Genomic DNA, 24109 nt, shown 5'->3' on the forward strand with positions numbered 1-24109 from the left:
ATTGTACTATCCATGTCAAAAACATGGGTTGGCTCACCCTTACCTAACCTTGAAAGAAACATGGGTTGGGTACACTTGACATGGAATAACCCATCCTTGTCAAAATTTCTGAAACAGCGGCGGCGGCTGCGGCGTAATCTTTTTATAATATAGAAAGATATATATATTTGATTCAATTGCATTGGTAAAATCTCTGAATTTGTAATTAAATGAATGAAATATAACTTTGTAGGTTAGGGATGTTTGTTTATTAACTTGAAATATGTTACTGCTGCGGTAATTCTTAGTTTAAATATAGCTTTTGTATCTTTTTTAATAATAATAATAATAACATGCGTACTGGATATTGTTTAATAATGCTGTTAAAATGTAAAATGAGCTTAGTAAACAAAAACCCCTAACCTCAAAATTTGTATCTGACGTCATACTTGAACATTTTGCACTTTTTCAATTATTTGATGTTAGATTCGAGCTACATCGGAGGTAGGGAAATCTGATCAGTACCTCATCAGACCCACATTTCAATTTCATCTCTACGAGAGTGAGATGAATTTCTCGCTTATTTCCAAGTATTTACACCTACTAGAGTGTATTTGTAAATATACGCATGAGAATGAAAATGCGTTCTAGCACGTACAAGTACCGCAAAGAGGTGAAGCGATAGCAACTCAGCGGATTATTTCGACATTACTCTGATGGTAGGATTCTCTAATGTTGATCCAATGTACATACACATATACTTGTATCTATATACATGGCCTTAAGATCTTATGGATGTCATCGACTTCTTTTCGCCACTAAATCAGCTGTTGTATAGTTTTTAGCTTTGAGAAAGCAATAATTTAATATAAATCATTTTATATAATAAAACTGCCTTACTTTGTCTAACAAAAGTATTATTTATAATAACGTCTAATGGTCTCAACTATAGAGAAATTATTTAAATTAAAAAAGATCTATATTATAAAATGTTATATAAAATATCAGTAATTAAGTCATTTTATTGTATTAAATGATTGTTATTAAATATTATATAGCTTTCTAAAAGCTGAAATTATAATAAATGATTTGGTATGGTTACAGGGCTGCAATGGGGAAATTTGTGATTAATAAAATCGTCTGCTGTGTATTGGATAACAGACGACTTTTATTGATTACAAATTATCACGTTGCAGCGCTGTAGCTCTTCTTTACATAACAGACGATTCTATTAATTTCTACTTTATGGTTTTAGTGTAAATTCTTCCCAAAGTAAATTTGTGGTTCACATTTCCTTAATTTATATATCAAATTATTTATCTTAAAAAGTATATTGACATGTATAACATTTTACGATTTGATAACATTTTTAGTGCCAATATATTTTCTTGCAACGAAAGACATTCAAGTGTATATATACCAACATTTCTAAAATGAAAAACCATAAAATACAATAATCGTGGGAAAATCGGATTGCTATGTGAAACACCTATGACTTTTCACCGCAAGTACAGATATATACGTACATATATATATAGTGTCTTGGAAAAGTAAGGGGTTCTCAAAAATCAAGAGAATCTTGACTTGATACTGAAGAGGTAATAAATTTCATGGGCCTAGAAACTGATTCTTCTTTGCCTCGTTGTCTTCGATTCATCGTTTTTTGCTCTCCGCTCTTAAGGTCTTAACTTTCCTTTTTCACCTGTGACAGCGCAATCGTGTTTACTGCACGAAGCTCACCTTCACCTTAGCGCGCTTACTTAATATCAAACGTATATAGTGTATATTCCCGTTAAGTAATGCTGAATAACACGTACGCGCCATTTTGAGCACACTGTGACCAGAAGAAGAAAAAAAAATAATTTTCTAGTTTATGTTAAGCCGAACTTTATAACAAATAAGGTAAATGTTTGGCCTCTTTATATGCGTGATCTATAACCTAAATTTTGAGCTCATAATCGCCTCTTGACCTCAAATTTTCTTCTAATTTTTAGGTTATGTTTTTAAGTTTTTAGCCCAAACCCACCCAGTGGGCAAAAAACCATATATTCATTCCAAAAACGTTTTCAGAACGTTTCATGTCTGACAAAAAATGTTCTAGAACATTATTTGAACATCCATGTTCTTAAAATTTTCCAGAACTTTATTTGGCGGACACGAAGTACGTTTTTAGAACGTACATGGCCTTTTGCCCACTGGGCAGCGGCCTCATAAAATGTTTTCAGGTATTAAAATAAAATGCATTAATTTAATGCCAAATTCAATTAAAATGAGCCAAAGTGCACTAAAATAAGAGCATTGCATTTTATTTCAATACCTCACAATTTTCTGTGCTCTTATTAAAATTTTTTAGTTTAAGTCCTAAATATAGGTTCTTTTTTTTTTTATATCGTGCACCCAAAAAGTCGTGACCTTTAAATTTGTTGTAGGACCTTTACATAGATCTATTATTAATATAATACCGATGGCATTTATTTTAAATACAATCTTAAAAAAAAAAAATTCCACTTATATAAAGTTAAAATGTCCTTGCGCGAGTAACATTGAACCCTATCGTCGATCAGCGGTTGTTAGTATTTATTGTGAATCACCATCTGGCAACAAGTCATCGATATCTTTTAACGATTCGAGTAATTTGCGTAAGAAAAAAAAAGAAAATTACCAATCAAGAAAAAAATATGATTTGAACATTAATTCTTCACGAGTAATTGTGAAGAATCGATTTGATATTAATAACCTTCGGTATATCGTGGAAACTTTATACACACAATTAAACTTGAAAAATAGAAAAATAATCCAACTTTTGGATTCAGATAATGTTTTCTATGAGTTTTTGGGGCCGCTGTCCATTTTAAAACATGTATAGTAAACTGAATACCTTTAAATTATTTTTATTATAAAGGGTTTTGGAGGTTATGTTAAAATCCTGATGTGATATGCGGCAAAATGGACAGCGGATTCAGTATCAGTAATCCCAAAAACGTATAATAAATGTATGACGGTTGGTTTCCATTGTCCCCACTCGTGATGGAGCATTTACACATTCGGCAAAAAAATTTTCTTCACTTTGCATTTTCCGAAATACACTTACCTGATTGGTTGTCCAGAATCTGATTCATTGTAGACAACCAATCAAGTAAGTGTATTTCGGAAAATGCAAAGTGAAGAAAATTTTTTTCCGAAGATGTAAATGCTCCACCATTTGTCATAATTCTTGTCAACTACCGCACCCTGCTCTAGTGAAAATTTATTGACTTTATATAGGAACTTTTAATTTTAACAATAAAGTCACTAAATTTTCACTAGAGCAGGGTGCTGTAGTTAACAAGAATTATGAAAAATGGGGAGTGGAGATTTTGGCAAGTGGGGACAATGAAAGCAACCTGACACTTCTGAATCCCAGGGTTAGATTACTTTTTCCATTTTTGTGTTCTTGTGAAGGTTTTTTTTTGAGAATATATATTAATAATTGAAATTGAAAATTTTTATTTTTGACAAGTACTACCTTGTAGGAAATGAAAAGTCGCATCTTTTTTCTTTTGGCAATTTTTTTGTAAAACACTGTTTGTTATACACCGACAGGTGCTGTCCTCTGGTGATAATACACATTTGTTTAAAGTCTTCGTATTTTACTTTTTGTCGTTGTGAATGTAAATAAATTTTCAATATGTATATTTTTTAAACAAAAATAAATGTTCAAAAATTCTGAATTTTTCGAATTTTGCTATAACTCTATCTGATTACAAAAATGAATCATTTTCAAAATTAAATATGGGAAGTGGCGGACATATTTAAACGATGTAAGTTACCGCACTGTAGAACACCGTTTATTAAAAAAGCAAACCTACAAATTTTATTTAAGATAAACAAGTACAAGTTAAATATATACAAATATAGAAAATTCAAGAGAGAAATTCGTATCATTAAAAAGCTATGCTGTAGGAGTTAACTTATCCAATCTATAATGACCCCAAAGACCTTAAAACTGTGATAACACCTTCACGTACATATTTGTTATCAATAATTTTATCCAGCTTATTCTCGGCCAAGGGAGAATTACTAAGGGTAATTATCAGTAACGGTGCATTTTATTTTTAGCTAATGTATATACGTTAAACAATAATTCTCAGATCATCGGGTCATTACTTTATTCCTTTTCAATTGTTGTTTTCTGATAAGCAACTTGTCATATAAATACATAAATTCTTATAGAAACGAATTAAAAATATATTGCGAATAATTTAAAAATTCTTTATTATATAGATTTATAGAAATAATACAGGGTAGAGTGCCTATTAACATATTATTTCATCATTATGTTAAATATAACATATTTATCTTTACAGAAAAAAATCTGGTTCAATTTGAAACGCACAAAAAATAAAACTTATCTTTTCAATTTGAAACTACACTTCCGGTACTTATTTATTAATTTCTTTTTTTCAGTTATTTATTTTTTACTTCATTTTTAATTTCTTTTTTATAGTTTTAAAAAACAATTATTTAATTATCATTAACTTTGATTAATCGATAAATAATATATGTAAATAAAATGGAATAAATGAATATTGAAAATTATAATATAACGTATATAAATATTAATTAATTAAAAACAAAATAATTTTTTTATTTTATTTACTTATTAAATTCTTAAATTTTTGTAAATATTTGTTGAAATTTTTAAGTAAAATCAAATAACAATCATAATAAGAAATAATTCAAATAAAATAATTAAAAAAAGTAAAATGTACTATATTGATAAGGACATCGGTGCCCTTTTTAGCGCCACTAGCTATTTAGCCAATTTCGAACCTGTCAGTCAGCTGCGAGTCGAGCAGAGTCGAGCGAACGGTATGGATATAGGATAACTTTATGGCAAATTTAATAATTTTTCCAAAAATCGTTTTAAAAACTTTCTACGATGATTCGAAACGGAGTCATCATCTTTTAAGAACGGTCGTATTTTTAATAGCATTTTGGTAAGTGGTCGCACAATTTGACAGGTATAGTGTATAAAATGTATTAAAACGAACGGCAAAGGTAAGATGGACAAGATTCATTTTGAGAATGAGAAAAAGAGGAAAATATTGTGAAATAACGAATAATTTTGTACAAATAATGTAGAAAATATAATAATTGCCAGACGTAAATAACTTATTGTATTTTATTGAAATTAAATAAATAATAATTAATATTCTTTTACTGGCCAATACTACGGCAATCGAAAGGTTATGAAAAAATCTAAAGGAATCATGTCCAGAAATTATTTTTTCGGTTAAGTATAATAAATAAACAAAGTATGGCGTGTCAGCGAAAAACTCAAAACTTTTATCCCCTCCCCTACTGCTAATTTTTTATAAAATTCAAAAATACTTGGCTGATAAATTACCAATATATATAGGATAACTCAAAAAAAAAATTGGGGATAGATTGGATAAAAAATTTTTTTTGCCTGGATTTTTTGATGTGAAATCCATCTTCTTTATAATCAACTGTTTTTCAAAATTTCCCGTGCAGAAATTTTGACCGGGCCCTGGCCAGGGCCAGACCGGGCAAGACCGGGGCCACTTCGGGAAATCTGGCCTGCCCCCGGCCTGGATGAAACAATAAAACCGACCGGGGCCATGGCTCGGGGCCCGATCTGGTTCCCTGCTGGGGACCCGACCGGGGCCATCAAATTTTTCCCGATTTGACCACCATTCAAATGTTGGTGGTTTTGTGGTTTATATTATTTTTTACACTTGTTAAATATAGACATTTTGTTATACATAGCAACAAATATTAAATAACTTACTGCTTAAAAGCAAAATTCCACACAGTCTAAATCTGAATTAGTGAAAATGTCACTAATTTCAATTCGCAGTGGATGAATTTTCTTTCATGAATCAGTGAAATTCAACTGAAGAATTAAAGAAAACTCGTCCAGTGAATGGAAATCAATAAAATTTTTACTGATTTAGATTTAGAGTGTAGCTATTTGAAATATCGGTCAATTTTTACTATTCTCAGATTTTTATTTGAAAATTTTACTATTTCTGCACTTAATTATTTTATGAAAATTTTTTTAATTTAATCGAACGTCGTACAATTTGTTATGAATTGTGATTATTTCCAAAGTAAATTTTTCTAAAGAAATTTTATTGATAAATAGTAAAAGTAATTCTGGAAATAATAATTTTTCATAGTACATTTTATTATTTTGAGAGGAAATTTTACTAAGTCCGAAATTAATCCGAAGCAAATTTTTTTAATTTTTACTTAAATTTAATGCGTTATATAAATAAATTTGAATATAGTAAAATTCATGGAATTTTAAATCTGGAATTTTAAATCAAAAATAGAATTTTAACAAAAATTTGTATTCAGAATTAAGAAATATAGGCTACAGAAGAAGATAATAATTAAATATCAGGGAATAAGCGCCATTTTCGTAACATTGCGTGTATCCTCATATAGCATTCAGCCCCTGAATTATAATAAAATAAATTTTTACTTAATTTGAAGAAATATCTCTTTCAACAATTAATATCCCCCTTTTCACCTAATGTTAATCACTGTGATCTCGCGTTCATTACGTTGAAATTAATTTTTAAAAATATTTTAAGTTTACTTTATTATTAATAATATTTACTTTGGTCTTCAGATTCATTAATTTCGTAGTTTGAATCAATGTCGCCTGGTATGAGACAATCTTCCATATGGGAACTAAGCGAATCATATTGTTGTCCTAGCTGTGAGCTGATATTCTCATTAACATTCGCATCTTCATGATTTGAATCATCTGAAGCTATAAGGCATAGAATTATATTTAACATACATGAAAATAGTTGTTATCATTATTATTATATAAGAAAGAAAGATCATTCTTATAAAACTAATTTCGATCGAGTGATAAATTCATACTTATACATATTATTATTATAACAAATGTGAAAGAATATATAAGAAGTCAGATGTAATAAAAGAATTTTTAACTTAAATTCGAGATTTTTTCAAAGGAATACTACTAGAACATTTGTAAAACTATAAAAATAAAAACAATATTTATAAAGTTAGAATACAAAATCTCTATTTTTAGGTTATTTTTTATTTGGTAATGTAATATCATGTGAATAATATTTTTTACTTACGACTTGATATATTCGGCAGAGATGAAAATTGGGTTGACAGTCGATGTTTCCGTACACGTTTCGTACTTTTGTGTTTTGGCATATTATTCACAGAAATAAATAATTTATGTATCCAAAATAAAACAAAAGTTAGGCCAAGAAGACTAGAAATGGGAGGTACCGTACGAATACGTAAGAAAAAGGGTTTTCTGAAATAGGCAGAGCAATAGAATAAGTTGCAAGTCGCGGTAGCCTTCTGCGCAGACTAACTGTTGACTTACCATCTGGCGGTAATTCAGAATAAAATATTAACACTGATTCTATACGTACGTATACGCTTCGGTAAAATAAATATCTGCTTTTTTATTATCACCTGTTCGTAATATGCGCAGGAGGCTACTGCGTCTTGCAACTTATCCGCCCATTTCAGAAAACCAAATTGTCACGTACCCCCACTACCTAACGTGTACTTCCTGTTTCTATAGCCTTCTTGAGTTCTGCACTCCTCTATAAAAATTTATTTTTACTTATCTTATTATTGGGGCAACCCGGCCTGGCCACGACCGGGGCCACTAACATTTACTGACCCGGGGCCGGACCAGATAATCTGGCCGGGGCCAGGTCGGAAATCGGGAAGAAGGGTGGAAATTTCTGCACGGGTTCTTATACTGTCGGACCTTCCAGCTCATTCTGATTATTTGTATTCAATTTTTCAACGTTACGACTTCACATAAATTGCTGCTGCTGGTATTACTTGTTCTTTTTTTTTGCAGAATGTGACTTTATTGGAGCTGTCATTGTAAAGTTCCCATCTACCATTCAATCTCCTACATCTTGCCATGTAGTGAATCCCATGGTGTGTTATTATTCCTCCTAATTTGAAATGTGAATTATTAATATATTATAATCGAAATCTTAATTGGTTTTCATTTATACTTGAACGTTAACACTGAACATTAACATTTTCTAACATTTTTAGATCAATTATTTTTCTTACAAAGTAAGTCATTTTATGAAATTAGCAGTTAAATATTTAATAAATCGTAATTATGTATGTCCTAATTAAATATTTTTATTTACATTATATGAAAAAATAAATCATACTTTAAAACTGTTTCATGTAAATTTATCTCTAAAGGGAAATCTTCTACTTTGCAGGTAAATGATTCTTTGAGATTATTGGATGCTCTTACGTCTAGTTATATGAACACATGAGCATTAGTAGTTAGGCGAGAAGAAATGCTAAATCCACAATTATGTTTCGGACACGATAGAAGATTTTCTTGCAATTGAGTTATAATTGCATTTTGTAGATTTTCAAACCCTTGTTCTTCTATAATTTTGTGGTTCACAAATACGGAAGGAATTTCTTCTATCTCAAAATGACCACACTTAAAAAAATTTCTGTTATGTTGCAGTAGGTATCTACTGTTTGTTACAAAAATGGCGATTCTTTCAGTTTCGGAATTAACTTAATTTTAGGTATTCAATGAATTTTTTTTGAAGTCTAAAGCCAGCATCTTAATCCATAGACATGATTCACTGCTCCATGTTCAAGGAAAACTAGAATGAATCCCAAGGTTTCATTCGTTGACTCTTCTAGGTGACGGATATATTCTGGACTACCAATTCCAAGGGCAATTAGTATTTGAACAATCGAATCGAATGAACATAAGTTTTTCAACATATATTGTCGTTGATTAATAATGATTGGTGCTGAAAAGAAATTTCCATTTAGTAATAATGGATTTTTTTATGCTTACTTTTGCAGCAGCGACAGCAGCAGTTTGTGTAAGCAGAACTTTTGGACATTTTCTAAAAAATGTTGAAGGTTTTCGATCTTTAGTTGGCAAGAAGCTTTTTTTCGAAATTTTCTTTTCATCGGTGGGCTTTAAGTCTTTAGTAATTAGAGAATTTTTCACTGTAAACATTGGAATTTTTTCTGCCGTCATAGGAACTTTTATGTCAGAGACAATTATTTCTGTGTTACTCACTGAAATTTCCTCACTTGCTTTCTTTTTCCAGTTTTCAACTGCAAACAAATCTTCGTTTACTTTTTCAAATAAATCTGGAGGATGCGATAAAACATTAACTTCAAAATCAATTGCTGTGCATTGATGTTTTGGAAGCAGAGTAACATTCTCGTCAAAACTTTCAATTTCATTAAAATCCATTGATGTAGTGTTGGTTTCTTTAACTGCATGTAAAACTACTTTTTTAAGGGACTTTTTCATTTCAGAATCAAGGTCACATGTCGAATCTTGCATTTGAAGTTCAAAATATTATTTTTTAATTCGGAAAAAGACCCTTCAACATAGCTACTGGTCGGTCTAATATATGGCGAAGAAAAATCTTTTCGATTCACTGCCGTCCACAGCGGAAATTCTTTCGCTAAATAAAAATATTATTATTAATAATAATTATAATAATAATAATATTTTATAATTACTATTATTTTTATTATTTCTTTAACTGCCTTATTACATTTGGCGAAACAGTTCATTCGACAAATAATTTGAAATAAATGGGCAACATCTACTCGAATATAAGTTTTTATTAATCGCTGCTTATTTGTTGCATTTGTTGTCGAAAATTCAAAACATTTTTTAATGTAATCTTTTAAAAGTTATCGTATTAAAAAATAACATCATTGCTCCCAATAATGCTTTTGAATAGTCGCTTACAGCTTCCCTAGGTACGGTTTTAGTATATTTCACCCAATTGAGTAACCAGTAAGCAATATTAATTGTGTCCTGGGCGGATGAGAGCATTTGACCTACACTAAGTGAAATATTACTGAAAGTTATAACAATTTCGTAAAAAAATATTACAGGAGATTTTATGTTGTCTGGCATGTCAATCTTCTTTACTAAGCTACCAGTACCATCAAGGCAAATTGCAGCAGCTTCTGCGAAAAGACGGGAGTATTCTTTATAAAAGAGTATTTGCTCTGGTAAGAGGTACTGTAATTGAAATTTACTCGCCGAAATGTGCCGGATAGTACCACAATAAGTTGTTCTGTTCTGCAGCATTAATAGTATGGTAATGGGACCTGTACCTTCTTTTGGATCAACATTGAGCTCCTTATCTTTTAACTCGTGTAAAAGTTTCCTTAAGACTTCACCTTTATAAAGGTTCAGAGCAGGAATATCACCAATATTCTGCATTTCATTTGCAATTTTACGACGGGTGTTTGCAGCACCATCCCTTAAGACCATTTGACCTATTGCTTGACGTTTTTTAAATCGCAATTGCCGTTTTATTTCTTCATGTGGTTTCAATCTTGTGTCAATACACTTCACTTGAAACCACTCTCTAAATCTGAATTAGTAAAAATGTTTACTAATTTAAATTAGTGACTCACTTTTTGCTTTAGAATTAGTTAAATTTTACTAATTGTTAGTAAAAGTTACTAATAATTAGTAAAAATTTTGTTAATTGAGAAGCAAAAAGTTTTGGCGACAGCAAGGAAGTTGTTCTGACAATTTTTATACATTTTCCAGTGATAGTAATAAATGGTCCATTACTATCCTCTGAATTTTCAGAAACCCTATGGTTTTTAAACGAAAAGGCACATGGCATCCTATACTGTTTCCAAAACTCGTCTGCAATAATATCAGACCACACTACGGATGACAGAGAAGAAACTTCCCTTCCATTATAATTTTTAACAATTGGTTGGATTTTTTTCCAAATTTCATTTTGAATAACAAAGTCGAAAATTTCCTCTCCGTCTAATAATTGAGCGGAAAACAGTGATGAATTATATAAATCTTGATTTTTAGATGTTTCTTTTTGTTCTGAAGATTTTTACGATTCAAATGAACTTACATTCTGAGTGGATTTTTCTACCTCAGGCGTTGTTTTTATATTTAATTTTTCAAAAACCTTGGTCTTCAAATCTCTTCGATTTTCTCTTAAATTTATGTATATATCGTGTCGAGTCCATTTGTTTTCCAATAATTTTCCAACTTCTGTATAAAAATCATTTGTATATGCAGGTAGATTGCCGTCTTTCAAATTATTTCCAAGTTTACAAATTGCTTCAATTGCATCAGATATCTCTACTTTAGCTTTTCGCGGCATCTACGGAAATAGATATAAATAACTATAAATTGTTATGTAAAACTACAAAAAAATTTTTATTCAAATAATTATTAATATAAAAGCATTTCTATTAAGTGACAAAAGAATTTCATTAATATTTTTATTTTTAAGAAATTAATTTTAAATTCATGTTCAAATTTATATTGTTTAATATTTTCTTCTTGATAAAATCGTACATTAAAGAAGTTGTTAATTTTTTAAGATGTAAGATGGATAGTAAAATGTTTTTGGTGACTTGTAGCGTTTTTATGATGTTTCTTTTTGCTGTGTTGGATCTATTTTTTTATATTGTTACATATATATCATAAGTTTTTATAACATATTTTATAACAATATAAACATGTGGGTGATTCTCCTGAAAGGGAATTGTTTTTGCTTGAAATAACGAAAAATAAAATTATACGAGCATCAGTAACATTTTATTTCCATGTGTCTCAAAGATTAAGATTAATCAATTATAACTTTTAAATTAATGTTTTTGTAAAAGAAACTCTTTTTGGAATATGGTCCTTTTTAATAATAAATTGTTTCTTTATATCACATTTCATACTTGTATATATATGAGTCGCCGGAAAGTAAAACCACACATAAAATTCTGACGGCCATGTTACTTCAATGGAAGTCAGAATTTTATGTGTGGTTTTACTTTCCGGCGACTCATATATTTATATTTTTTTTTAATCAATAATTTAATTTGAGGGTTAGATATTTCAAAACAATGATTCAAAAGTTAAAAACAAAACAAGAATTTCTATCAAATATGAAAAAGGCTTCAAAGATGAATTGATATTAATTGATGGAAAGTTCTTTTTTTTAATGTAAAAAATATTACAATCTATCAATATTTTTATGTTCAATCTTCAAATATTTTTACATAGGTTTCATGTTTCGTTTAAAATGTTTTTCTTAAACATGATTTTATTATTTATAGAAAACATGGCTTCGGAGGTGGCACGTGAAATGGTATTAAAAACTAATACCGTATTTTTCTATTGCGGCGCGTTTGTATCAGTTAAGGTGTATCAATTACGGTAATCAAAATTACGTGTATTTTTGAAGATATTTTGCCCGCCGAAATTGGAGCCAATGGAAATATTAAAAATGTTTCAATTACGGCGAGGGAAAAAATTTGATCTCAAATAATTTAATTAATAATTGTTTAAATGTGCATCTTCATTAGTAATTGTATCAAAAAAAGATTAAAATAATTTTTTTAAAATCATTTTGCAACAGTTATATTAATTATAATAGTAGGGGAATAGTGTCAGGGTTGGACACAGTTTTGGTTTTTTGTTTATAAATATTTTGTTTAGATAAATTCAGTCAATTGTGGTATATGGGTGGAAAGATCTACAAAAGAGGAACACTTTTACTGTGGACCGTAAATTGATTGGTCCAAAATTAAAAAAGTTATAAACATTTAAAAAAAAAATCTAGTCAGGGTTGGACACTTTTTGAAAATCGAAACGCATTATGGGTAAAAACGTAAAATAACATTTGTAATGTTTTTTATTCTTATTGTTTCATGTTTATCTTTACTTATTGTTTACAAATTGTAAAGCTTCATGGGTTTAAAAAAGGAATGAACTCAAATTACAAAAAATAACGCTTTATTGTTCCAAATAACTCAATGAAATGATGAACAAAATTTATACAATTTAAGTATTATTTTTCTAATATCTTTGGCACAATTTTGCACTGAAATATGAATAAAATAAAATTTATTTATAAATTGTGTCAAATTCATAATTAATATGGGTGTCCAACCCTAACTGTATAAAGTGTCCAACCCTAACTAGAAGCATCATTTTCGAATTGTGCTAACCATAACCAGACATGTGTCGCGATTCGATTTTTCACTTTTTTTCTTCTTAAATTATGTACCCCACAATACATTCAATAAGCTTACCTTGCCGAATTCTTGCTTTTTTTACACATTTTTTAGGTTTATTCACAAGTCAAACAAAACTTTTTTTGTCTCTTCGATTGCACCGAAGTCACAGGAGACGCTACTTTTGATTCTCCAAAAATGTAATGCCACAAAAAGTTAGGTTACACTACTAGAAGATTCGTCACGTACGCACACAGGTGGCGCTAGTGTTCTTATTTAAAAAAAGCCAAGTGTCCAACCCTGACACACCCAAAAAAAAGTAATCTTATACTTAGAGGAAAATTCCTCTTCTAATATCCTCTAAATATTTCCTCTTAAAACAAGATTATTCAATTGAAATATAGAATATTTTTATTCTTCATTTTAATGGAAGAATGACAAAAGGATACCTTTTGTATTTTCCTCTTTAATTAAGATTTTCCGTTTTAAATTTAGAAGATTTAAAAAAAGGAAACGGAAAAAAATAATGTAATCGTTTGATCCCTTTCCCTGGGTATGATAGTTGTGAAGTTGTTTTTTAACCTTTCAGTTTTAATATTTCTGGTAAAATGTCAACAAAAAGGACAAAAAAATGGATTTGCTTTATTAAAAATACAGAAAATATAGTTAAATTCCAATTAAATGAATATTTTTAACGCTATTTTTAGATTTAAAAAAATTTGGATATTTCTTGTGAAATTTTACTACTCAGGTAAATAGAAATACTATAACCCCATTTTTGAATCTTTCGAATTTTTTAAATCTTTTTATTTACTTTTTTAAAAAAGTTTTAAAACGTTAAATAATTTCATATATGAAATTTTTTTCTGTCCTATAAAAAATGTTAACTTTTAAACATATCATCATGTTTTAAAATTATTTTTGCGCTGAAAATCTCGTTGATCATTACAACAGATTAATGAAAACTTATTTTTTGTATTTTAATTATCAATATAAAATGTTGATAATTAACCAAAAACATGACATTGTTAATGTTATATTAAAAAACAATTTTTATTATTATATTGAAATGAACTATTATAATTTTACTTAATTTTAATTTAAAAATGTATTTTCTGCAAAGATTTTATTATTTGATTGAAATTATAAATATTTTATTGATGGCTTTGACATTAAAAACAATTTTACGAGGTTTGGATGTCGACATTTAATTTAAGAGGAAAATCCTCTTAAATGAAGAATAATAATTTTGATACCAAAATTAAGAGGAAAATATGCATTTATTTTAGAGGAATCCTCTAGATTGAAAATTACTTTTTTTAGGGTGCACTATTCCCCTAATAATAGTTATTTTTTATGAACGCGCCGTAATTGATGCACTTACCCTAATATTTAAAAATATTTAATTATTTATTTCTCTATTTCTTATTTTAAAGTTTTGCTCTTAAATAATAATTTTAAGTAATTTTATTGAAAGTTCTACGTATAAGAAAGTGCTATTTGACGTGTAATATTTTTTGTAATAAAGGGTAATACTCAGTAATATATGTGTAATGCTTTGTAATACAGTAATATTTTGGTAGTAGTATGTGATACTTGTAAAAAGTGTAATACTAAGGTAATAATGGTAATATGTGTAGTTGTAGTAAAGTGTACACAATTTTTACTAGTAAATTCCCCCTCGTACATTTTCAAGAATTTTTTTTTTCCCGAAGATATTAAATGAAATAAGGCAAATTTTTATTTGCTTGAAAGATACATTCCTAAAGAAAAGAAATAAAATATTTTATTTTATTATTTTTTACATTAAAATAGAAACAATGTAAAAAAAATTTTATTGCAAAAATATTATTTTGATAAAAACGCGTTTAATATTCTAAACTATAAAAAAATTGCAAAAAAGAAAAAATCGATTTTTTGACCGATCACATTGGGATCCTTCTTTAATTAAATAAAAATTGCAATTAAATTTTTTCAAAAATTTACATTAATTATTTAAAATAATTTTTGGTAGAACAATGACCTGATCAAAATGATGTAATAAATTTTCTTATTATTGTTTCATGATCGCTTTTCTACCAATATACATTTATATAGTTAAGAATATCTCTCATTATCATAATTAAAGTTTCACATATATATATATATATATATATATTGATTTAGAGGAAAAAATTTAATCTTTATTGTCGCGCGCGTTATAAATTACAAACATGATATTCGAGAAATCATCAAAACGTTTATTGACAAGAAATTAAAATGAAAAATATGTGTTATCAAAAAGCTTTGAATACCGTTATCTATGAACAATATCAAAATGGGTGGTGCGATTCTTGGTTAAACCAATAGAAATTGCTTGCGATGCTTTACCTCCATACACGTGACCCTTTGAACGTACGTCATATCTCTGACCCCACGCAAGGCAAATCGAGGAATAATAAGAGTTTTAATAACATCTTCATATATTTTATTTTGTTTCCATATTATCGAATTATGACGCGGTCAAACAATCAACATAATACATATTTTTATATTTAAAAAAAAATCTAGTTTTAGTAAAATAGAAAAGAATAATAAAATTATCTATACTTATTTTTCAAAATTAAAATATTTTATATCAATTTTGGTTTTAACAGAAATTATATATATATATATTGTTTGATTTTAAGACTAAGGAGTCCAGAAAAATAAGGAATTAATGTGTAAAATAAAATTAGCAGTAATATTAGAACAGATTAATACCAGATTGTTTCTTATTAATACCGGATTTTTTAAATACAAATTCCGGACTCAATTTAAGGTTTTTGATCGACCTAAAATTAGATATATAGTGTTACTGACTGATTTCATAGAAGTTTCGGACTATTTTCGTACAACAGTCTGGATAGATTCAGTCCGATTAAAAAATGACCAATTCTATATATAATAGGAGCTAAAATCACTATACTTAATCATAATTGAAAAAATTTCATTACCAATGTCAGGAAAACTTAGATGAAGCAAAAAAACGTCTGTTTGTGCAGAAAAATTTGACGGTGAAACTTAAAAAACTTTCCCAGTAATGTTTAGAAAAAATTCTGAAAAGAACTTTTTTTTATCCTCTGTCTATGTACAACAATTTTAGATTTTTCCCTCTCACACTGCTTCTTTAAATATTTGCATGAATAATTAAACTTTAAAATAAATTTAAAAAAAAGAAAGAAAGAAGATTGTTTATTTTAGTTACGACAAACTTCTCAGAATTACACCTAGAGAAATCACAGAAAATTAAAAGGCATAAAAATAAGCTGCAACGCTTATTATTTTAATCCAATTTTGCTTATTTTAATCCATTTTGGTATTAAAATAAGCAAAATTGGATTAAAATAATCAGCGTTGCAGCTTATTTTAATACCTTTTAATTTTCTGTGATGTTTTATTTGAACCAAATATAATATATTTAAGTTAAATAAACGTATATTTGTCTCACAGCCTACTAGCCCATTTATTTGTCGTAAATAAAAATTTTTTATTTAAATCAAATAAAAATTTATTTCAATCAAATAAATATTTATTAGGCTGTGAGACAAATGTACCATTTTTCTGGGTGAAGTACTTGAACATCAAATTTATTATTACTTTCCTTCTCTGATTAAAATTTTTATCTCCATAAATATTGTGAAATATTTTAAATTACCAGAGAGGGGAAAATGAAATAGTAGTTTGTATTTAACATTGTTGCGCCATCTATTGAGGTTAGACTAAACTAAGTCAATAATTTTTTTTACAAAACTCGCTAATAGGTAATGTAGAAACCTAGGCAAGGGGAGTTTTAAAAGAAATACACTTGTGCGCCAAGTAGTGCCAGTAATGCAGATACCTGACAATAATTTAGTCTCGTATGGTAGCCAGTAAGTAGGTACTAATGCAAGTAGCGCCGCCTAGTTTTTTTAAAATGACTTATTTAATTATAAATAGGGTAATCGGTACAATGATTGGCCACCCTACAATGATTGGCCGTCTTGATGAAATATAAATATAATAAGAAAGAACTAACATCAAATCATTTTTCAATTTATGCTTAATAAACTTCACACAATTACGCTGCGATCATTTCAGTCGGGATTATCTGGTCCTTCATTATTAATTTAAATTTAATTATTTATTTACGTGTTCTGAAAACAAAGTTTGACAGCAAAGAATACTATGGTGATCAGTAGTGTACCCTAATAAAAGATTAGAAATTTTTTAGTGTAAAAATATGTTTTTAAGAAAATTTGTTCTTATATAAACTTGCAGTGGTTACAAATACACGATAAAATAGTTTTTTATTTAAAAATATAACGTTTTTTTAATTTATTGGGAGGCCAATAATACCCTCTTTGAATTGTACGAAAATACAATGATTGGCCATGGTGGCTAAAGAGGCCAATGACTGTAGTTTTCAAAAATATTGTAAAATATTATCAAACATTTTTTACAACACTTAAATATTTGTTTTTAATAAGTCTGTTTATGTAAAAATGTTAAATAACCTTAAATTACAATTTTTGGCCACGGCCAATCATTGTACAACGATAGGGGCCAATAACTGAAAATTCAACATTTTATTTTGCCACCAGTGTCGCCTCTGTTGCTTTCAAAAAAGTACAGGTTATACCTATAATTCTAATAACTTCATGTTAATAGGAAAGGTGGCCAATCATTGTATTTAAAAACTTACAGAGGCCAATGATACAATTATTGGCAACTGCCAATCACTATGTTTTTAAGGCCAATAAATGTATTTTCTGACATTTGCATTATTTTCTTAACATATCTGTTATTTAAAATTTTCCTATTTTTTTCTAATTACTAATATTTAAAATAGAATAAATTTATGGGCGATTAGTGTTTCTCAAATATTGTTTTGACATATGGTGTGAATTCGACAGTAAGTCAAACATAAAAATTTTCTTAGGGGGGCCAATCATTGTACCGATTACCCTAAGTAATTTTATGCAAATAAAATAGAAACTTATTTTTATTAAATAAAAACAAAAATTTCATTTTAATAATTAATTAAATAATAATAACAATAATAATGAAAAAAATTGTACCTTATTTTAAAATAAAAATTATGGGTCAGTCCACGTCAGATATATGACAATCTGCAAATGGTTCTCTGACTTTAATGAAACTTGATGAAAATGAGAGCTAAATATTTGTAAGTAAAAAGATTTTGTAAAATATTTTAAATTAATCCATTTTGTTTATATAATATTTTATTCAGATCGAGATGTAAATAATACAAATTTTATTTTTGTTTAAACAAATAAATTTACATTCTTCATTTTTTCTCAGACTTTGGTGTTGTCGAATGGTCATTCGCAATTGATGAAGCATCTTCTTGAGCTTCCTTCAAAGCTTTAAAAATTTCATCGAATCCCTTTTGCAATTCCTCAAAAAATTCCTCTGGTAAAAAATAATAATATAAGTTATTGTTTTATTTTTATTATTTATATTTAATTTAATTATTATGCAGTGATCGTAGGTTTTCATTTAAAATCTATGCAGAACTTAATTGGTTGGTTTTGATAAAAAAAACTAGTTTTTCTACTGGAAATGGCCAATCAAGTTCTGCAAAAATATTTACAAATGTAGATTTGTGACGCACTCTTATTTTAACAAATCATAAAGGTTGTTTCATAGATGCTTAACTGAATAAAGGTTTATTCACAATGCAATTCAGTTAAAGGCGTTAAAGCTTTAAAGGACAAATACATAACAGAGGAATCTCTCATATGTGACACCTCTGATAAGTGACACTTTCTTTATTCTAGTTCACAGTCTAAAGAACAACGCACAATAAATTAGAATATTGGTTGGTTTCCATAGTCCCCACTCGCCATTTGTCATAATTCTCGTCAACTACCGCACCCTGCTCTAGTAAAAATTTAGTAACTTTTAATTTTAACAATAAAGTTACTTAATTTTTACTAGAGCAGGGTGCGGTAGTTGACGAGTATTATAATGTCATGACTTTTCAAAATGTCATCAAACCGGAAGGAATTTGGTTGCAATTTAGTTACTAAAACTTACACCCACAGCTAACTGTCACATATGGGAGGTTTCTATGTAATGAAGAGAAACTTCGTTCGTAAACCTTATAAAAAAAATGTCCCAAATATGTTTTTGTTCTTTTCTATCTCATTATTCAAATTCGTAAATAATTTTGATGAAATTGTAATTTAAAATAAAGTGTACATACTAATTTCTTCAAGATCACTTAAGGAAATGTCTTCCTCTGTATCGTCATCCTCATCTTCATCTTTCTTTTGTTCTGCTACTGCCGCTTCAACTTCTTGAAATAAAAATATATTATAATTATTAATTTAATGAAACTTATTACTAATAATTTCACAATTAATTATGAAATATAACAAACCTTCAGGTTTTACTTCCTCTTTTTCATCAGGAACTGGTATTGATTTAACATTTTCTGCAAGAAAATTAAATTATTAATAACTTTTAATTATTAATAAAAATTACAATTTAAGATTTTTTTTTACTCTCTAAATTTGAATTAATAAAGAGTGAGCTACTAATTCACATTAGTAAGAATTTTTACTATTTTTTAGTAGTTTTAAATTTTTTTAGAAAAGTTAGAAAGAAGGGATAAACTGTTGAGATGAAAAATTATGTATTAAATATTATTTATAGGTATTATTATATTATATTATATAGGTAATAAATATATGTTTATAATGGAACAATGTTTTTTTAAATTATAAATTTAAAAAATTAACTTAATAATTTTAAAACATTTTGCTTGATTTAAACAAAATTTGGTTTAATTAAAAAAAAAAAAAATTAATTTCTCTATTAACGAGCATACCGGTGCAAACAAAAAGTACAAGACCAAAAAGCAGGAAAACTTTGAAGTTCATCATGTTGAGAAATCGTTGGACTTTACAACAAAGACTGATAGTTTTTACGCTTGACTCTCCCAGTTATATACTAAATTATTGTAATCTTGTAATCAGCTGAATCATTAATGACCATGAAAAATTTATTGCTTTATGCACATTAATGACAGGTTTACAAGATATATCTACTTTGCGTTTGCATTGAAACAAAAGTAATCAGGAAAAAATTCTTAAAAATTTAATTTAGATATTGAACTTCATTGATTTTATATAATTTTATAAATTTTTGTCCTATGTGTATATAAACAATTAACAATGATATATAAATTCAATGTCTTTCTTTCTCTCTCATTGAATTCATAGAATGTTTCAATTCCCAGAAATTTGTCAGTGAATTTAAAAAATATTGAGGATAATGTAAAATCTTCATTTCTGGTTTTGATGCAAAGTACCTATATGAAACTTGATTAGACGCAGATATAATTACTGAATTAGTATTCACACTGATAATAGTTTTGATAATAATATGAAATATAAAGAAAAGTTTTTTTGATCTTCTGACAGGTTTAAATACATTTATATAATCAATATCTGCCATTAATATAATATTTATGTGTTCGAAAATTATCGAGGGGAAATTTACTAGTAAAAATTGTGTACACTTGACTACAACTACACATTAGTATTACACTTTTTACAAGTATCACATACTACTACCAAAATATTACTGTATTACAAAGCATTACACATATATTACTGAGTATTACCCTTTATTACAAAAAATATTACACGTCAAATAGCACTTTCTTATACGTAGAATTTTCAATAAAATTACTTAAAATTATTATATAAGAGCAAAACTTTAAAATAAGAAATAGAGAAATAAATAATTAAATATTTTTAAATATTAGGGTAAGTGCATCAATTACGGCGCGTTCATAAAAAAATAATTATTATTACTATTATATTTAATATAACTGTTGCAAAATGATTTTAAAAAAAAATTATTTTAATCTTTTTTTGATACAATTACTAATAAAGATGCACATTTAAACAATTATTAATTAAATTATTTGAGATCAAATTTTTTCCCTCGCCGTAATTGAAACATTTTTAATATTTCCATTGGCTCCAATTTCGGCGGGCAAAGTATCTTCAAAATACACGTAATTTTGGTTACCGTAATTGATACACCTTAACTGATACAAACGTGCCGCAATAGAAAATTGCGGTATTAGCTTTAATTTCTCATATTTGTTTAAATAATCGATTTTTATAAAGTTAAACATTTTTTTAACATCTAAATAACATAACCTTTCAGTTTAATAAGTCTTAAATTTAGTTTATACAATAGAAATGTCGAATTTTCTATTTCAAAGGTGTTTTGATTCGAATCGCGCCGCAATTAGTGCATTTATCCTACTTATAAAATATATAACTTATTTGTTTTAAACTTTGGACGAAAAACTGAACAAATATAATTTTCTATATTATAATATCCGTGAGCATCCATGTTTATATAACGTTTAATATTTGGTTTTTTGCTATCTTAAACCACGAACACAAACAACCTGAGCCTCGTGCATTTTGTTTCGGTGTAATTACAGGAGCAGATGTCTTTCTGTACTCGATTTTTTTACTTATTCCGGTAAGGTAGCTAAAAGCTAAAATTCGTTCAATTACTAAAGAACCATTTTTTGATTTGATTCTGAAAACATTCAATGGCAAAGTTGCTATACTTCAGCATTAACTCCCGCGCTACATTTGAACAAGTGTTTAAAAATTTTTACTTATATTAACATTTTTTGGTTTGATTTTTTTTTAATTTTTTAAGGTATTACACCATAATACCACAATATTACAAGTATTATACAGTATTACATGGTATTACACAATAATACTTATTATTACAAGATATTACAAAATATTACAGATATTACCGAGTATTACCAGGCAAGTGTACACTTGACTACCAGAGTAAATTCCCCCTCGAAAATTATTAATTTTAGTAAAAATTTTAAAAGCTCTTTTATCTGTGAAATTAGTCCTATCAAATAATATTTTAAAAGACCTTTTCCTTTCAAATTTTTAAATTTCAACTTTCTTAATTTTTTTTATTGATTGCAAAGAAAAAGTCAAAAATTTTAAAAATGAATTTTGTGAATTTCTTTATTATCTTAAAATTTTTGAAAATACACTTTTCCACTTAAAATTTTTTTATTTTTAAATAATACCAAAATTCCCTAGGTCTTCTTAAAAGTATAACATGAAATATTTTTAAAATGTATGTAATATATAATTTATATAAATCATGATAAATCGTTTATCATTTTACAATGAATAAAACATGTATATACTCTATGAATTCTTTATGAATAAACGCATCATTCTTTCAAATGTGAAAGCTAAACCTGTTTATAATAATCAAAGTGACCGAAACCACTATACAATAATAATATATACTTCGCTCATATATAACATTAATAGGAATAATAACAATTATTTACCAGTTGATAAATAATTATTTACTTTCTGAATTTCTGATTTCAACATTTTTATATAAAAATATTTTTTCCTCTAAAATTTTTTTTTATCAAAATTTTGCATATTTTACCCAAAAAAAACCATGAATTTTAAAACTTTTTTATGGTTTTCATCATAAAAACTGATAGAAAAATTTAGTTGATTCAAATAATCGGTTACTTGAATATTAAATAAATATTTACTTGAACCAAATAATTTTTATTTTTATTAAATAAACTGTAGTTAAACCGCAATAATTTCTGTATTTAAAACAAATACCATGTAACTTACTTAAATAATAATTATTTGATAGCAATAAATATTTATTTGATAATAGTCAAGCAACCGATTATTTGAATCAAATAAATAAAAAAACCTTCTGTTTTTTGTCAAATATTTTTCAATAGGGTAAGTGTACCAATTACGGCGAGTGCATCAATTACGGCGCATTCATAAAAAATAACTATTATTACTATTATATTTAATATAATTGTTGCAAAATAATTAAGGGCATGTAAAAGTTGTTTCGGTTTGCTCATAGTAATCCAATGTTAAAATTGACTCAACTTTGACACGCCCTTAAAAAAAAAAAAATTATTTTATTTTTTTTTTAAACAATTACTTATAAAGATGCACATTTAAACAATTATTAATTTAATTATTTGAGATCAAATTTTTTTCCTCGCCGTAATTGAAACATTTTTAAGATATTCATTGGCTTCAATTACGGCGGGCAAAGTATCTTCAAAATACACGTAATTTTCGTCACTGAAATTGATACACCTTAAGGCCAGGTCTAAGTCGTGTCAGCTGTTCCATTGAAACTTCAAAGGAACAGCTGACTCGACTTGGACCTGGCCTTAACTGATACAAACGTGCCGTAATAGAAAATTACGGTATTAGTTTTAATTTCTCATATTTCTTTAAATATAACGAAGCTGAAGTACGCAACGTTTGTTATATAAACGATTTTTAAAAAAATAATTTTTAAAATGAAAAGTTCTATAATTTTTTACCTAAAAAATATTTTTTTATAATTTGTTGGTTAAGACCATGTGGGCAAAGGACGTTTTTTTGTGGTTTCCAACTTTCTCTGGAATAAATAATGATTTCGGGTTAAAATATTCAAAAACTTGATAAAGGAGGGTGCAAAGTATAGGGTTGTTCTTCACTTAACGTAAAAATAATAAAAATAAAACAATAAATAGTAAAATAATGTATTTAGTTGTAGTTCATTCAGTGGCCTTTTGCTCGAATTGGCGCTGTTTACTGGAGCACTGACACACTCAAGCAACGTCTGTGTATGCGCCGCCATCTTTGTTGTCATTTTCATTTAAAAATGTCACTTTTTAAACTTAGTTTTTAAATAATTTAACGCAAACTTAAGTTTTTTCAGGAGAACAGCGCGATGCATTGTACCCAAATCTATCAACCCTCAAAATTTTAGTTTAAAATCTTTTTTCATTTTAGAGAAAGTTGGAATATTGCAAAACACATTTTCCCATACTAAGTCACGTGGGTTTCTCCCACATGCCGTTAACGAAAACTACAAGAAATATTTTTTAGGCAAAAAATTATAGAATTTTTCATTTTAAAAAATTATTTCTTTAAAAATTGTTTATATAAACGTTGCATACTACAGCTTCGTTAAATAAATGATTTTTATAAAGTTA

General features: G+C 27.7%; 3 protein-coding genes across 7 annotated transcripts in view; 1 reads left to right on the forward strand and 2 right to left on the reverse strand.

Annotated features, from left to right (window-relative positions):
- LOC127278052 (arrestin domain-containing protein 1-like) overlaps positions 1–24109 on the forward strand; it is a 562072-nt gene that overhangs the window by 397568 nt on the left and 140395 nt on the right. Inside the window, exon 8 of one of the 4 annotated variants that reach the window (XM_051299563.1) lies at positions 23369–23390. The exons of the other annotated variants lie outside the window; for them this stretch is intronic. The gene's annotated coding sequence lies outside the window, so the exon portion shown is untranslated. Of the gene's footprint in view, positions 1–23368; positions 23391–24109 lie in introns of those variants that run through there. 4 annotated transcript variants of the gene reach the window in all.
- Positions 6381–7427, reverse strand: LOC127278041 (uncharacterized). The gene is made up of 3 exons (XM_051299548.1): positions 7110–7427; positions 6611–6766; positions 6381–6445 (listed from the first exon to the last, which is right to left on the reverse strand). The coding sequence occupies exons 1-3, from the start codon at positions 7189–7191 to the stop codon at positions 6381–6383; spliced, it is 303 nt and encodes a 100-aa protein (XP_051155505.1). The 5' UTR covers positions 7192–7427.
- Positions 18252–20034, reverse strand: LOC127278060 (uncharacterized). 2 transcript variants are annotated; one of them, XM_051299574.1, is made up of 4 exons: positions 19883–20034; positions 19433–19486; positions 19256–19345; positions 18252–18459 (listed from the first exon to the last, which is right to left on the reverse strand). In XM_051299574.1, exons 1-4 carry the CDS (start codon positions 19935–19937, stop codon positions 18335–18337), a joined length of 324 nt encoding a protein of 107 aa, XP_051155531.1. In that variant the 5' UTR covers positions 19938–20034; the 3' UTR covers positions 18252–18334. The 2 variants fall into 2 exon arrangements, with proteins under 2 accessions (XP_051155531.1, XP_051155530.1); XM_051299573.1 differs by having other exon boundaries at positions 19256–19348; positions 19883–20033.

Source organism: Leptopilina boulardi, unplaced genomic scaffold (assembly GCF_019393585.1).
Source record: "Leptopilina boulardi isolate dan_hultmark-lab unplaced genomic scaffold, ZJU_Lbou_2.1 LbouV2_194, whole genome shotgun sequence".
NCBI classification, from domain to species: Eukaryota; Metazoa; Arthropoda; class Insecta; order Hymenoptera; family Figitidae; genus Leptopilina; species Leptopilina boulardi.